This window comes from Hordeum vulgare, chromosome 4H (assembly GCF_904849725.1).
Source record: "Hordeum vulgare subsp. vulgare chromosome 4H, MorexV3_pseudomolecules_assembly, whole genome shotgun sequence".
Taxonomy (NCBI): Eukaryota; Viridiplantae; Streptophyta; class Magnoliopsida; order Poales; family Poaceae; genus Hordeum; species Hordeum vulgare.
In genome coordinates, this window is record NC_058521.1 from 88,798,820 (window position 1) to 88,816,163 (window position 17,344).

Consider the following 17,344-nt stretch of genomic DNA (forward strand, 5'->3'; position numbering starts at 1 on the left):
GATGATGCGTGGTAGCAAAAGTCAAACGCCGGTTGTACCAAATATCTACGTGACGTGTATGTAACTTTTTTAGTGAACGGTTGCAGCAAAAAATGATGTTGGTTGCAGCAAAAAATAACACGGTTGTAGCAAAAGTCAAAACGCCGGTTGTAACAAAAATTCAACAAACTCGAGTTGCAACCAAACGTATATGCAGCTTTTTACTGGACAAATGTAGTAAAATAAAACGCTTGTAGCAAATATGAACGCTGGTTGCAACAAATTTAGACGAGAAAAAAAGCTGCACGAAAAACGTTTGTATCAAAATAACACATGGTTGCAGCAAATTTGATGAAAAATGTTGCATGCTACCAGCGAGGCGCGGCCCACGCGCGACCGGCTGAATGATTCGACCGGCGCGCCGGGTGTAAGCGTTTACCATTTTTTTATGGGGTATATTTATGAGTCTCTAAGGCCCTGTTTGGAACCATAATAGATTATGATAATCTGGATTATGAGATAGATTATATAATCTGATTTATAAAAATAATCTAGGTGGACATGTTTGAAGGCCAGATTATATAAACTGTAATTCATGTTTTACATTGCATAATGACCTGTATGCCCTCTGGGTTTTTTAAAAGAGGAGGGTGGCGGTGGTAGGAATGTAATTATCTCCAACTTTACAAGGGTAATGGGTCATTAGCAATCCATAATCTGATTTTAGCTGATGTAGAGTAGATTATGAGTTTTTAATAACCTATCTATCTAGTTTTTATAATCTACATCATAGTCTGTCATGTTTGAAGACAAAATAGATTATAAAAAGTCGAATATTGCTTTTGGCTCCCGAGCTCACTGGAGGCCTTTAAATTCAAACTTTAAATTCAGTAAAAATTTGTATTTTAATATTTTAAAAAATTATGAAAAAAAATACATAGATAAATGAAGGTATAATACACAAGTGTGTAAATTTTCAGAACAAAATACGTTAAAATGAGGGTTGTGCAAAAAAGACAAATCTGAGGCTGTTTAACACATGTTACTATTCATCATTTCAGACCATAAATTTGTCTTTTTTATACAGATCACGTTTTAAAGTATTTTGACCTGAAATTTTACACACATGTCGGTTACATCCTTACATACATGCATATTTTTTTCAGAATTTTTTGAACCAGAAAAATTTAAATTTGAATTTTTCAAAAATAAAGGCTTCCATGAAGCTCGGCCTCCAAAACGCCATTCTCATAAAAAGTGGATTATATAATCTGGATGGTTTCAAACAGGGCCTGAGAATATAAACCCAAGGGATTTCAGATGTTATGCTGACTGTTGTCTCCCATCTGTAACAACTCTACTGATCCTCGGAGAATTAAAGGCCGGTCGAACCGTGATCCCAGCAATCGATCTGCCCGTTGCCACATGGAAAGCTCCCAACCCTCCGCCGGTGACCCGTCTGTCGCCGCCGCCGAGTACCCTCGCTGGGTGATGTTCGACGGCAGGGATTGGTATCATCACGCGGAAGCGGGGCCCTGCCCCAGCCCCGCTGACTCCAGGACTGTGGCGTACGCTCGCACCTCCACCGGTTACCCCGTCCACACGTCTCCTTCCGCCTCGCCGCGCCGCCGGCCGTTTCGCGCCTGAACCTCCACCGCGGCCTGTTGCCGGACGGGGTGCGGATCTTCCCCAGCGTCATCGCGGCCCATGGCGACTCTGTGCTCTTACGTCTGCACATGCAGGACATGAAGGGCGTGAAGGGACGCGACCGACTACTTCGTCTACAAGGCCGGCGACCCCTCCCGGCTGCCGTCCTTGTCGCTTCTCCCCCCGTGTTACATGAGTGGTCCGACCGGGCTCCACGGCGACCGGCCGCATCTGAATATGGAGCGTCAAAGAGCAGGCTTCCTACGACGCGGCGTAAAGCCGTCTGGGCTCTCATTTACGGGGCCAAACCCTCATCTTCACCGTCGAATTCGTCGTCGTCGTTCCCCTCCCTTCCCTAGCTCCAGCCGCCCGATTCGCTCGTCATGGACGCCCTTCCTCCGCATCTCGAGTAGGTGCGTCGCCGCCGACGCCGCGCGAAAGCGGTCGTCGCATAAGTGGGCGGGGAGGGGGCTCCCGGTGTCGGCGTCGCTGCTACGGCGGGAGACCGAGGAGTTCGACATCCGCCACTGTCTCGTGCCGGCCCTCGCGCCTCCTGATTCACCACCGCCGAAGTTCGAGGAGGGGAGCTCCTCCGGCGAGAAGGGGAAATCCGTCGTCATCTACGTCGACGACGACTCCGACGAGGAGTGAATGCACTCCGGCGATGGCGCAGCCGCACCCTGCGAGCTCCGGTGAGCTAATTTTGGTCTGTTTAGGGTTAGGACCACGTCTTCGAGCGCATTTTGACCATTTGTGGTAATGTTTAACCCTCCACCCCCCCCCCCCCCCCCCCTCACACCCGATGCAAATCTTAACGAACAACGGATGAATTAGTATTGGATGAACTAATCCCTGCGTAGTTTGAATGTTTAAATTTACAAATCTGTTTGTCATGTCTGTTCTGCGCAACACGTTTCAGAAACTGCAGGTTCTCCACCCCCCCCCCCCTCACACCCGATGCAAATCTTAACGAACAACGGATGAATTAGTATTGGATGAACTAATCCCTGCGTAGTTTGAATGTTTAAATTTACAAATCTGTTTGTCATGTCTGTTCTGCGCAACACGTTTCAGAAACTGCAGGTTCTGCTAAAGATGCTCTTAGGCTATGTGCTGCTATGTGTGAATTTGTGTTGTGTCTGAGAGAGAGAGTTGCGTCGGGCTGCTGCGTGTTTCGATCGGGTGTACTCAAAAACGCTGCAGCGTTATTTTGTTTAGGGCTATTGCCGAAATAGCGCGATATAACACAATTGTCGAGCAAACTAGTTAAAATGCAATGTGCCCCTCGCAGATACGCCATCGCGACGCTGCATATGACTCATCCTCTGAACCAACATTAGCATGGCATGCCATCATCAGAATCTTCAAAAAAAAGTAAAAAAAATCAAGTTCCACGCAACAAACCCCAGCTAATGACAACATCTAGTAGCAGGGGCAGAGGGAAAGGAGAAAATTTTGCACAAACCACAAGGATGCATTTGTGAGCTTAAGAAATGAAAATTATTTCAGTCATTTCACAGATTTAAAAAATACGTATAACACACGCAAGACATGGGGGCGAGAGGTCCCGCCAAGAGGTGAGTGGGGCAGGATCTGGTGGGGTTGAACGCAACATGCAAGATGAATCACTGACCTAAAACTTGGTTTGTTCTGTCTTATGCAAAAGGAAGGTATTAGCGCTAATAGAAGTGCGGCGCTAACGATGGGGTTTATTCGACGGCAACGACATACAAGGCTCAATTTCTTGGGCTCACGCTCTCGCCAATGGACTTCGTGATCTGAAAAGCTTGGGCTTCTCCAAAAGTTAAGTTCTTTACCTGGCTTGCTATCCAAGATAAGATTTGGGCCGCCGACAGATTGGATAAGCGTGACTCAGAAAATTGTGGGCTTTGTCCACTCTGCAAGTGAGAAGACAAGACGGGTGCCCATCTCTTCTACAAATGTAGGCTGTGGGACTCGGTCATTCTAAAGTTCTCCATCACCCACATGAACACGTCCTCCTGGCATTTAGAAGGATCCGTCCTCGAATGGTGGAACAAGAGGACCAGTTTGCACAACCCCAATCAACGTGCTTTGGCCTCCCTCGCCATGCTTGCCTCCTGAAGTATTTGGAACGAACATAACGCTAGAATCTTATGTAACAAGAGCGCACCACTTCCCATACTTCTACGGACCATCATTGACAACACCAAGCTTTGAATCACCGCGGGTGCCAAAAAATTAGGATCTATTGTAATAAACGAGGCGACCTGTAACTCTATTAAACGCTTCTTTCTTGTTTAATGAATGAGGCAAATCTTTTGTCTCTGTTTAAAAAAAATAGTAGTGCAGGAAATCAATTACAGTTGACAAATCAGCATGTATTGTACTAGAAAATCTGTTATGAATGCCTGACAGATCAGGATCTATTGTAAAAGGTTACGGTACCCGAATTACCTGAATAGCCCGAATTGTTTGGCAGCCCGATCACTATATCGGGTACCCAGCCTTGGAGAAGAACAAGGTGTCTTCCTCAGTGGCTCGTGCTCGCTACTCCCCAATGTTTCGGATGCTCATACAGCGGAGACATTGGCCATGAAGCAAGGCTGCTGTTAGCAAATGAGATGAGTTTCCACTCAATTTAGATAGAATCGGATGCGATTGGTGTAGTTGACGTCTGTTCCGGACAGGATAGGATCTGGACGGGAGCCTCGGCAGTCTATGTAGAAATTTTCATTCTCGCAGGGATGATTGGATCAGTCCAATTTATGCACTGTAAAAGGGAAGCAAATGCCGCTGCACACAAACTAGCTAAGCATGCCTATAATAGTAATATCTCATGTGAATGGGACGATGAGCCCCCAGATTTCCTAGTTCAGGACCTTGTGAACGATGTAACATTATTACCAGCTCAATAAAATAGCCATGATGGAGTTCCCTCAAAAAAAAAGTGCAGGGGATGCTTTCCACGCTTATCATAAGATTCCTCTTTATAGGATCACTGGCACAAGAACGTGATTTGTCCCGGAATTCATTTGTGTATTAAGGCTTTCATTTGGCACCCATAAATGTAGTCCCAGAGTTCTTGCAACATCAGAGAACTTTTGTGCCCCCCAGAAACAAAAAGAGCTTCCATTAACATTTGACAGCAATACGAAGTACGATAAATAGATATATATTCTCTCATCAGCAGCTACCAACAGGCAAGGCCAAAGATAAAGACCAATGAACAGAGTCGCAACAGCGAAGATAAAAAGATCAAACCAAAAATATATGATCAGATTCAGACACAAATCAAAGTTCGTCAATCCTGAACTATATAATAATGAAAATAAAGTATGATCGGTCTAGAAAGTAACCAAACACTGGACGCCTAATCATAAAGATCTTGCATACATATAGGCAGAATAAATAAGATCCTTGATGAAGTTACAGAGGATTGAGCATAAAAGGGGAAGGACGCAAAACTAGCACTCACCCCACCCATGAGGAATGGAAGCAGCAGCGTCCACAGCAGCACCAAAAGGATAGGAGGGACAGGGGTGGAAGATGCAGTTGAAGAGGACGATTTCCCTAAAACAAACAATGGCACAATAGAAAACATTCAAAATAGTGGGGGCCAAGCGAGTGCGGACGTTTGGAGCTCGGCCTCCATGGAGGCCGAAATTTTTGAATAATTCAAAATTCAAACTTTTCGGTTTCAAAAAAATCTGAAAAAAAATATGGAAGTAAAGAAGGATGTTATGCGTATATGTGCAAAAATTTAGGATGAAATACCTTAAAATACAATCTGCACAAAAAAGACAAATTCATGACCTGAAATGATGAATAGTGTCATGTGTAAAAAAGCCTCAGATTTGTCTTTTTTGCACAGCCCTCATTTCAATGTATTTTTTTCTGAAAATTTACACACATGTGTGTTACGCCTTCACTTATCCCTGTATTTTTTTTCAGAATTTTTTGAAATGTAAAAATATGAATTTTCATGAAATTTGAGTTTCAAATTCAAAGGGCTCCATGGAGCTCGGGAGCCAAAAGCAATTTCCGGGGCCAAGCTTGCAAACAAAAGAAACCGCTCAAAATCTGCACTTTACTTTATAGAACAATAAAGGCTAGTACGTATAATACAGAACAAGGACCGCTATACGTTTACCTTTTGGTAAACCAACACAGTATTTTGTTTGGTGGACAAAGCAACCTTCAATTTTCAGAGGGCAGGGGCAGTCCCGAATGCACAGTGTTCTGCACAGGTACCTTAAATATCATAATCAGGGATATAAAATGTGGAATGTATCAGGACCATATATAGAATTTCAAATGTGCTGCCAAAGCCCAGAAGGAATTAGACAATTGCAGGCCTGAGGCTCCATGGAAGGCATTTCCAAGGCAAGAAGCATTTTTCTTTGTTCTATTTTACCTCTAATGCAAAAAAGATCTGCCTATTAGCTACGTACGCCATGTGTTTACAATAGCATATTAGCATGTCTAGTCTTTAACATTAATACGTGTGCAAATCACGTTGCATAAGCTTCAACTGTAAACGCTAGCCCAAGTAAATAACTTTGAATTATTTGTCTCTGCTTTTCCCAAAGTGCAGACAAAGATCCTTGTTTATTCTTACAATTTACTTTTCCTGATATGATGTTTGTCCTTAGATCCGCACAACACTTCGCACACCCATCTGGTTTAGTTTATGCTAATGAAAAATAGGGGTCACTGAAGAGGAGAAAACTGTGCTTGCCTACAGTTCTTGCATTATTCTGACATACGAACCTTTACTATTCTGTTTTTGAAGTTCTGTATTGATAAGCATCGATTGTTGTAGTCCTCAGTGTTATCAAATATGATGTGGCTAAAAGCTCTAGAAAAATCTGATACAACAATTTTAGTAATCATGGATTTAAAACAATCTGATGCACTGCATCTTGCTCACTCAGTTGGACGTCCACTTGCATGAGAAATGTTTTCAGCTCCTCTAGCGGGGTCCTGCTGGAGACACACCAGCTGAAGGACGCTGCGTCCGGCAACAAGCGCACGTATCTGGTTTAATTTCTGCTAGTAAAAAGGAGAAGAATGTGACCACATATGCACTGTAAACTGATCCATGTGTTGTAACTTAGTCTTGCAGAGTAACCAATCCAACCATTCCAAAATTGAATTCGGCAAGGTAATAAAGGATAGAAGCTGCAAAGAGAAGAAAGAATACGAAGTGACCGGAAACTGAAGTGCTGGTCCGCATGGTGGTGCAGAGGCCTACTGCCACCACCCACCTCGACTTGTTATGATCTTGGTGGCTGTCATTTTCGAAAGTCCACTGATTATTAATTACTGTGTGTACAGACACTCGCAATGTAAAATGAACCAGCAACATTGATGTTTCATGATTATATCTCCCTCGCAATGTAGAATTCGCAACCACATATTGTGTTGCATAGGTCCCCTATGATTTCCAGGGAGAAATGCATTAGAAAATGCGACCATGATGTATGCATGGTTGCTTAAAAATATGATCATAAATCCATGCTGCAGTTCACTTGTCTCATATGCCTTAAACTTTACTGACAATTTTTATTTTATTTTGAGAATTTGGGAAGACTGGTGCAACACGGGGAAATCTGCATCCCATATACATAGCTATTTACAGTTCTGAACTTTCAACAACAGAGGCAGGTGTCACAATTTGCAACTATGTCTATCAAACATCACGAGGAGAACTATACCCTACAACCATGGAGAAGTTTTGGCAAGATTTCTGACATTATTGTTTTTCGGTGAGTGACAATATATGGTAACCTTGGGCAGAAGATCTGGGTGTAGTTTAAAAGGTTACATTCTGAAATTCTGCTATACGCCTGCATTGACCAAAATACTCATCCGCTCATTACATGATGATGTCAGATGACTGATCATGGTCTGATTTTCAGTAACTGAAATGATTATTTTGTTTAGAAGGATATAGTAAGCTGTAGAACATTTTAAATTTCCAAGTATGGTCACTGTTTCCAAAGACAAAAAGAATGCATACGTTATTGTATTTATTTATTCATGAAGAAATGTAGATACTGATAAAACGACTGGATGCTACTAACTGTTTTTATTTATGTTGTTCTACATATCAGAAATGCTTATGTTATATAACCTGAACGATAAATATGTTTCTTATTATATAGGTGTATGTTTTGAAGATAGACATAACCTGACAGAGTGGCCATCAGGGACATCATGAGAAAGGCTGCGTACAAAAGACCCAAAATGAACGGACCATTCCCCGGACCCTACGGAAGTGGGAGCTACGTGCACAAGGCTGCATTTGTTTTTTAATTGGATAACCCACTGAACCAATATTTTTCTTGTGCTGAAATGAATGTTTCAAGGAATGTGTGAGCAATGTGCTAACATACAAGGCATTAGTGATTCTTATATATAGCAGTATATATAATAAAAACGTGTAATCTTGCGTCAAATAACTTCATGATCAGAAATATTAAAGATATACCTTGTTTCCGTTTTGATAACTATGTAAGCCAACCACATTTATAATATCTTGAAAAAGGAGCCCGTCCCAATATTCGGGTGGACCTTGTTGTATAGTTACTTGAATTTCCTTTCATGTCCTTCATAGATAATTGTCCACAGATTCTGCTAAGGTGCTGACAAACATTAGTAAATACTCATACCTAATTAACATAAGCATAGGAAGAACATGCAGCAGTATAAGGACGGCATGCTTACACGTCCAATTACTTGTAACAAACATTTTTCTGTTGTATATTATACTTGATGCAAAATCCAATAATAGGCAATATTGATGCTCTGGTCAAGGTTTATTTTACCATGTTACAGTGGAACATACACACATTGTTATCTATAAAAAAAGAGATTTATTTGAAATGTTAAAATGACTGAGCATGTCCTTTTAAATCGGTATAGCACTTATAGAAGTATATTAGAATGGAAACAAAAAGAAATTCTTTATAGGCATAAACTAAACACATGGTGGTCAGAAAATGCTGTAATCTACGTCTTGATTTCTTACACTGAGATGCAAACTCTGGGTTCAGATTTACAGCAGGAATATATACAGATTAGCAAAGAAGCTAGTACTTCATCAAATGGAAATCTTACCTACTCAATATCTAAGCTGTATGTGCGTCAGTGCGTGCGCTTGAGTACAATGTTTTCAGCCAGTGGCCGGGCAGCAGTGGTATCATGGTATGGCATCCAGCTGCTAGCACTTGCAGCAGCGATAGCGTCCGGGGTAGGGCGGCCTGAGGCACGTACGTGCAGAGATGCCACGAAGCGGTGGGGTGAGCATGCGGAGCAGCAGCAAGAGTGCGGAGGCGTCTGTAAGTATCGCGATAGGGGAGTTTTAGGTGCTTCCAGTCGCGCGCGGTGGGACGACCGCGGATCCCCAAGATATTGACCGTTGGATTTGGTACAGTAAAGATCAGGCTCTAGATCATTGTCTTTGTAAATTGAATCAATAGTTGGTATTGATTTGGGATGCTAGGGAGGAGAGAGAAAGAGGCAAAATTCAAAATTCGTACATTATAGAGTATATATATAGAAAGAGGAAAAATAATTTAGTAGTAACAAATCATGATGTACTGCAGCCATTGAGGTCTCTCGCACATTGTTGTGGCTGGTCGTGGGTTTGAGTCCTATGGTTATAAATTACTATATTTACAGAAAAGCTAATAATTTCCAAAATACTTACCAAAATATTGATGGTGGTGGAAAATACGTATTTTTTAAGAAAGGGCAGGGAAAAATCATGTAACAAAATTTCGTTCACTCCCTACAAACTGTACCGCATCACCACCGATCTATTGAGAAAATATAACCTAGGCACCTATTGCCTAACCATATGGCAACTACCATGAAACCATGGTCAGAGGCATATCTTTCATAACAAATAAATATAAAGGGAAGCCAATGAACTCAACTACCACAAACATGTATCTGGATAACAGTAATGCAAATAAATAAATAGTACCGATAAAAAATGCCATATTATTATCAGAAACAAACTACAATAACCAATCTTAACATAAACTACTCCAGGTAAGAAAATGCAGATTTAGTAAATGAAAAGACCACAGTCCAGCCAGTGTGTGTAGACTCAGACTAACGGACAGCCTGTAATCACGAAGGCTACTGATTAATGAAGAAACACAAAATCAGAGTACCATGAGCTGGGTGCTGGACATGAACTCAAAATAACTACTCTTTTGGATAGTCACGGGTTGCAAAAAAACAAGTTTATTAGGAAACGCATAACACAAAAAAGGAAATGGCAGGCAATTCTTTACAAATCCTATGTCTGAGTTGTAGTTTACTTGATAAGCTACTGAAGTAAAGTGCTATATGGGGTGGAATGACGGATGGCGGTATAAAGGATTTTGCTGGAAAGGGTTATATTGAGTAGGTACAGCATTTGCTGCAACTGGTCCACCTTGAATTCCTGGTAAAAATGGTAGAGGAATTGCAGGCATTAGATCAAATGGCCGATGTCCAATGGGACCAATCTGTGCCACATTCGGAATCACAGGTGATAGAGATCTTGCCAGAGGACCAGTTGGTGTTGGTAGCTTGGTAACACATGGCCGTGGCTGGTTCAAGTACAGCTGTTTCCCTTCCAGCTTTCTTTGTTTCCCCTGCACTTGGCCATCTTGTTCCTCGTGTTGCTGCTGCTCCTTCTTGTGCTTCTTGTGTTTCTGATTTTGCTTCTGCTGTTGGATTTTTTGCTCCTGCCTTGAATTTAATGTCGACGTAGTAGAGGCATTTGTTGTAATACGGCTCTTTGCATATTCAGCTAACAAATTGTTAATCTCTTCCAAGATAGTAACCGATTTGCTTGAATCAGTGAGTTGCTGTTTAACCATAGATTCCGCCAGCCGAAGATTCTCAATCTCCTTTGATATGGTTGGATTCTGGGACTTGTCTAATCCATTCTTGCTAAGTAACTCTAGAGCAGTCCCTTTTGCCTTCTCAACATATCCCTCCAGAAGAGCAAGTGGTGGATATTTGTCCACCAATTGAAGAACCTGTGTCATTTGTATGGCGCTCAATTGTTGTCCATTTTCAATCAAATAATCAATTAAGTCACTGATCCTACTGACGAGACCAAGACCCTGGCAGAGATTGACGCAGTTCTTCCTCTGATATTTGCGTGGGACTGTGCCATAGAGACGGATGATCTCATCGACATCAAACTCTGATACAATGTTGTAAGAAATGATGAAGTTAAGAAAGGCCCATGAGGCCAGCATGCAATGATCTCCACAATCCCCCCACTCACCGATCTTCTTCTTCCAGTTCTTGGCAAACGGCTTGGCCTGATTAATCATGCGGACAGAAAGCTTGGGTGCCACAACAGGCACACAGCGGATCAGCGCAACACAGTTCTCCCAGACCCTGTTGGTCTTGGGCCGTTTGTTGGTCAGAAAGATCCTAACCACATTAAGGACAAGAGCAGCGGCATCTTTGGCATTGCACATAGCCACAGGGTACTCTTGCCGGTAGATGTTGTTGTTAAACACGATATTCACCAGTCCTGCGGCATTCATTCTAGAGCATGCCGCTGCAAGATCCTTATTACACAACTTTTTCACAGAAACCTTCTTGGCTTCCTGCTGCTCCTCTTTGGCATCCCCAACCTCATCGTCAGACTCCTGCTGTTCCTGTTCACCCCTCTCTGCCTTGCAGTCCCTCTCAGCCACATCACTAGCCTCCAATACCTTATGCTCATTCACCTTCTCTTCTTCAGCCTCCTGCGTCTGCTCGCCGGCCTTCTGCTCCTTGCCTGCCGCATTGTTGGCATCTACCTCATCTTCTTCAATCTCCACGACCTCCTCCTCCTCCTCCTCCACAACCTCTTCTTCCTCCTCCTCCTCATCACCATCATCATCATCATCATCATCCTCTTCTTCTTCCACCTCCTCCATCACTTCCTCGTCCTCCTCTTCCTCCACCTCCTCCTCCTCGCTGGTGTCCTCGTCTCCTTGATTTTTGCGCTTGCCGGTTGGGACTGGTGCGGGAACGGCGAGGGTGGAGCGGGCCCCCTCGAGGACTAGCAGCTGGCGGTGGCGGAGGGAGATGGAGGACTGGAGGGGCGAGATGTGAGCGTCGAGGTCGTCCCAGGTGAAGGGGAGCGGGAAGGGCGAGCAGGCGGCGAGGCGGTCGAAGGCCTCGCGCAATGCCTCCTTCTTGGCCGGGAGTGCGGCGATTGCTGCCTCCACCTCCGCCGTCGCCATCGCCATCGCCATCGCCATCGCCTTCGGGGGCAGGTCGGAGTCAGGCTGCGCTATCGGAGGAGAAGGGGTAGGGATTGGAATTTTGGCGGCGGCGGATTGGGCGCCGAGGCGGACTCCATCCAGACGCAATAGAAACTGTTTTTCCGATTTTTTCGGAGCCTTCTCTTTCCGTTGTTTGGACCACGGAAGGTACACGGTCATTTGGCAAAGGCGGAAAATAAAGGGTCATGTTTGCTGCAGGATCCATAATAAATTAATTAAGTTGTTTTTCATGTTCATTTGATTCATAATCACTAGGCTGTTTTCATGTTTAGCCACGTAGCTATTTGTTCAAGTTTCCAAATACACAGCTAGCGTTTACGATCATAAAATATGTTCAAAACAGTATTACCTCTGCTCGGAAATAACTGACGTGGTTTTAGCTTAAGTTTACGTGGGACCGTTTCTCGTCCTTCGTGCTAAGTTTTCATGAATTAATTAAATCAACAATGCTTGTTTTAGATTTCAATATATTTTACTTATTAAACCCACACATGTAAAGTCATGACCTCTCACAAGATAACTCTATAAGATTGAATTGCAATGTTAAGATCTATATGAATGAAATGCAAAAAAGATACCATGTCATATATTTATTATATAGTTTCATACCGGATGCATCTATATATTGCTCTGAATGAGCATATAGCACATTTTGCATCTAATATGTAGAGCTATGAATTTCTTTAAATTGTGAAAAACCTAAACATGGAAATAAAAGAAAAATAGGAACGATGTAAAGTAGCATAAAACCTTCCCCAAGCTTAGAACTAGTTTAAGAGGGTGCATTGTTGCTATGTGCACATGCTTGGTCCTTTGATGACGACTCTGGTTTGTTGTTTAGACCCCCCCCCCCCCACCTCCCTCTCCCCGGGTTCTCAATATATGTGGCAGATACAATTAAGGAGTAGTTATAGGGCATAACGTTATGTGATGTCTTTCACGATTTAACCCAAGTTGATGACGTGTCCACTCGGGGGTGTTCTTTATTCCATAGTTATGAATCAAATTGTGAAAGGAGTTTTCGTATAACCTTGCCGAGAACTTAGGAGGCAACATATGCCTCTGTTCTTGTTGTCCTTTTTATAGCCTTCAAGAATGATGGGGAAACGAGGATGCTTGCAACAACTCAAAGGCTTGGGTGTTGGGTCTTCTCATTCTTCATTGGAGGTCACTAGGATCCCCGAAGTTCCTCTCCTGCCCTTAACCTCCATCTTCCATGCCTCTTCATCCTTCTTGCGTCTGTCACCTCCTTCCATGCTTGCTCCAGAGGATGACATGATCATTTGGTCTTCCTGAAAATCTAGCGAGAACACCTGTGGAAAGGTGCGATCAATGAATTGGTAAGAGGGGTTCCGCTTGTATAAGGAGATATCGGGCGAAAACGAAATTGAGGCGGAGTCTATATGCTCCATAAGCCACTGGGCTCGTGGCCTAGGGTAGGTCGCATAGGCCCCGCATGGCTCGCCTTCGTTCCATTTGTAGCTATTCTCTTTCTCAAATGTATGAAAACAACCAAAAACATGTTTGCCAAATCAGAGATGGTTTTCATATTACTTACCTATCCATTTTCTAGTCTTGGAGGCTTCCAAAATTGTTTGTTGACAAAATGTTTTAGTGTAATTACCTGCATAACTCCATTCGCTATCTTGAGAGGGTTATAAGCAATATAATACTTGAGTCTTGCTCCATTAACCACTCTTGATCTTGTGGAATCATTGATCTTGATTGAACCCGATCGGGTAGACATACTCGATATTATGCATGAATGGTTTGTGATAAGAGCCAATCAATCATAATTTTTGTCCACAACTAAAATTGGAAAAATGCTAAGTTTTTATTTGGTCAAGTAGTCTAAGCACCCCCGCTAGACATACTTCGGATCCCACAAGTGGTATCAAAGCTTTGGTCTCCATTGCATTGGTTTCACAACCTAGGAGAATATGGCGTCTAGTGAGGGAAATTACCACCGTAGAGGTCCATATTTTAATGGTACAAAGTTTACTAGTTGGAAGCATAAAATGAAAATGAATATTCTTGGTCATAACCCTGCCGTTTGGGTTGATGTTCATGTTGGATTGCAAGGTGAATTCTTCGGTGATGGAAGGGAACCAGATCGTGAAGCGATCGCGGAAGAATTGAAGATGTTGCAATACAACGCTCAGGCATGCGATATTCTATTCAACTAACTATGCCCCGAAGATTTCAACAAGATTAGCCGACTCAAGAATGCAAAGGAAATTTGGGATACTTTGGTTGATATGCACGAAGGTATCAAATCCGCCAGGGAATCTAAGTTGGATGTGCTACAGAGTCAACTTGACAAGTTCAAGATGAAGGATGGTGAAGGAGTCGTTGAGATGTACTCTAAGCTTGCTCTCGTCACAAATGAGATTGCTGGCTTAGGAAGTGAAGAGATGATCGGCAAATTCATCATCAAGAAGATCCTTAGAGACTTGGATGGAAAGTACGACATCGTGTGCACATTGATACAAATGATGCCAAACTACAAAGATCTCAAGACAACGGAAGTCATTGGAAGGATTGTTGCTCATGAAATGTCACCCAAAGACAAAGAAGAGCTTCATAACAAGTCAAGTGGTGCGTACAAAGCTTCAAGTGACACTCCCACTACTTTAAATGACAACCTTGTTACCAGTGAACAGATAAGCCTCGTGGTCAAGTGAAAGGATGTGGATGTCGCCTAGAGGGGGGTGAATAGGCGCTTTAAAATAACTACGGTTTAGGCTTGAACAAATGCGGAATAAAACTAACGTTTAACTTGTCAAGCACAAAACCTAAAACAACTAGGCTCGCCTATGTGCACCAACAACTTATGCTAAGCAAGATAAACAACTAAGTGGTATGAAGATATATATAACAAGAAACAATATGGCTATCACAAATTAAAGTGCGTAAGTAAAAGGCTCGAGTAAGAGATAACTGAGGCACACAGAGACGACGATGTATCCTGAAGTTCACAACCCTTGTGGATGCTAATCTCCGTTTGGAGCGGTGTGGAGGCATAATGCTCCCCAAGATGCCACTAAGGCCACCGTAATTTCCTCACGCCCTTGAACAATGCAAGATGTCATGATTCCACTAAGGGACCCTTGAGGGTGGTCTATAACGACTAAGATGCGGTCCTTTCCGATTTGGGGAACGAGGCCCCGAATTGGAAAGAAGCGCATCTAAGCGTTTCGCAAACATGGTGACATAGCACATAGAAATAATAGAGGAATGACAATAAGGAATTCAACTGTCATCTCATAAATATATCAGAGTTACATCACGCATCCAAGCAAGGTAGTTCCGCATACGGACTACAAAACAAGGGAAATGACTATGCTACCCTGCATGCTTGCCCATGATCACGACCACGCCTCAGTCTTCTGGATAGTCCACGTACAGGCGGTCGTTCTCCTCATCGTACTACCACGCCAGCTGCGTGCCGTCGGGATCACCTGTCTCGGGGGTACCTGAACCTGTTGGTGTTGTGAAGGAATCTGTGAGCCACGGGGACTCAGCAATCTATGACCTCGGTGTTAGAACTAGTCAAGTTATTAGGTTGGAAAGGTGGAGTATTTAGGTTGCAGCATCCTAAGCTTTATATGGTGGCTAACTTATGTAGAACATGTATGAAGGTGGTCTATTCTAGCGGTCGATGATAGATGATCACTAAGTGATCCTGAACACCTACCTACGTCAATCATAACCCCACCATGTTCCCTATCGAAGAGAGATCTTCGAAGGGGACAGTCACGATTACGCACATAGTTGGCAGTTTTATTAGCTTATGTTTAAGTTATCTATTACCGGATGTTAACAAAATATTCGAAGTTGCCACATAACCGCGGGCACGGCTTTCCGAAAGATTAAACCCTGCAGGGGTGTTCCAACTAGTCCATCACAAACGTACACGGGCCGCAAAGTAATCCTCTATCACGAATCTCGTGATCTCGTCGGATTCCTTAGAGGAAAACCTCAACTCTGGGGAGAACGAAAGCTTCACCGGGATTCCCATACGCAAGATATATCGCTAAGGTAAGACAACTCTAGCAGGACCTCCCGTCGTGTCGACGACCCCGATAAGATCCGCGTATCTCAGTCTCAGGACACGACGGATGGAAAAGCCTACAGGAGCCAAACCTCAAGTTTCCCTTGTTGGCCCCCGCAGTCTGTCCATTGTGGACCAACACTCATGAGGAGCACTGGCCCGGGTTGTTGATCATTCCCTATGCGGATTATTATTAAGTGATTAGCAAATTAACACCAATGTTGGGTCCTGCCGGACAAGTCTTAGCACTACGCGATTTATCGAGGGGGTCCCCATAACAATCCCGAACGTGTTAGGAGCGATCAATTTGCAATCAAACACCGGTAGCCGGTAACTATGGCGGCAATAACGGAACAAAGCACCCGGCAAAAGGCTAGGCCTTCCGTTATTTACCAAGTATATAGGTGCATTAATTAAATAACATATTTAACATAATGATAAAAAACTCATGTTATCACATGAGACAATTGCACCTGCAACTAGCAACGCTAACATTAGAAGCTTAGCAAAGCCTACTTAGCCGTTCAAGATTTGCTAGGAAGGGATAAGTGTTTGGGTTTCATGGCAATATCAGGAGGCAAATATTTCAGTGGTAGGCAGCGAGGGTATGACAAAGGAAACCTAATCTAGCATAACAAGTCTAGAGACGGAATCAAGGTCATATCATCTTGCCTCTGATATCCTCAGCTTGAAACTGTTCTTGTTCGTCCTGCACGTACTCTCCCGGATCCACGTACTCGTTCTCCGATCCCGGTGCTACCCAACATAGAAACAACATCCAATGAACAACAGAACCTCAAGATGCAACAAGCACATGATGCATGAGATGAATATGAGCATGCATCACTATTCCTATCCCTAGCACAAGCATGAGAAGCAAATACATGTTCCTGGACAGAGATGCACTCTAAGCTATCTTTACATGCATGAGAATGTCATGATCAGATGCGTCACGTGAAAATGATGCAAAACCATATAAAGAACATTACAAACGGAGCTATGGATCAATGGGAAACAACGAAACAAGAAATGAAGCCCTACGTGTCAAATTCATCACCACACACTCCAATGGCTCAACTCTGGTATTTCCAGGTAGCCAAGACATAAAACAAACCAACATGGATGGGGTGGTGCAAAGAATATCACCACACCATCAACTATGCTCTCACAAACATCAAAATCCCAAGACTACACAATCTGCCATAAACAACATCTTAGCACTTTGTGAGCTACACGCAAAGCACATACTGCCACCCAAACATGCCAAATAAGATATGTGGCAGTAGCTATCCAAGAGTACTACAAGCACAAGCAAAAATATCACACAAAGGAGTTAAACACAGGAAGTTACACAGTTGCAAACTTGCCCAAAAATATCAGATTCCAG

General features: G+C 43.1%; 1 protein-coding gene across 1 annotated transcript; it reads right to left on the minus strand.

Annotated features, from left to right (window-relative positions):
• Positions 1–4,857: 4,857 nt before the first annotated feature.
• LOC123447967 (FRIGIDA-like protein 4a) lies at positions 4,858–11,531 on the minus strand. The gene is made up of 4 exons (XM_045124717.1): positions 10,061–11,531; positions 8,102–8,244; positions 5,759–7,045; positions 4,858–5,178 (listed from the first exon to the last, which is right to left on the minus strand). The coding sequence occupies exons 1-2, from the start codon at positions 11,172–11,174 to the stop codon at positions 8,222–8,224; spliced, it is 1,137 nt and encodes a 378-aa protein (XP_044980652.1). The 5' UTR covers positions 11,175–11,531; the 3' UTR covers positions 4,858–5,178; positions 5,759–7,045; positions 8,102–8,221.
• Positions 11,532–17,344: the final 5,813 nt, after the last annotated feature.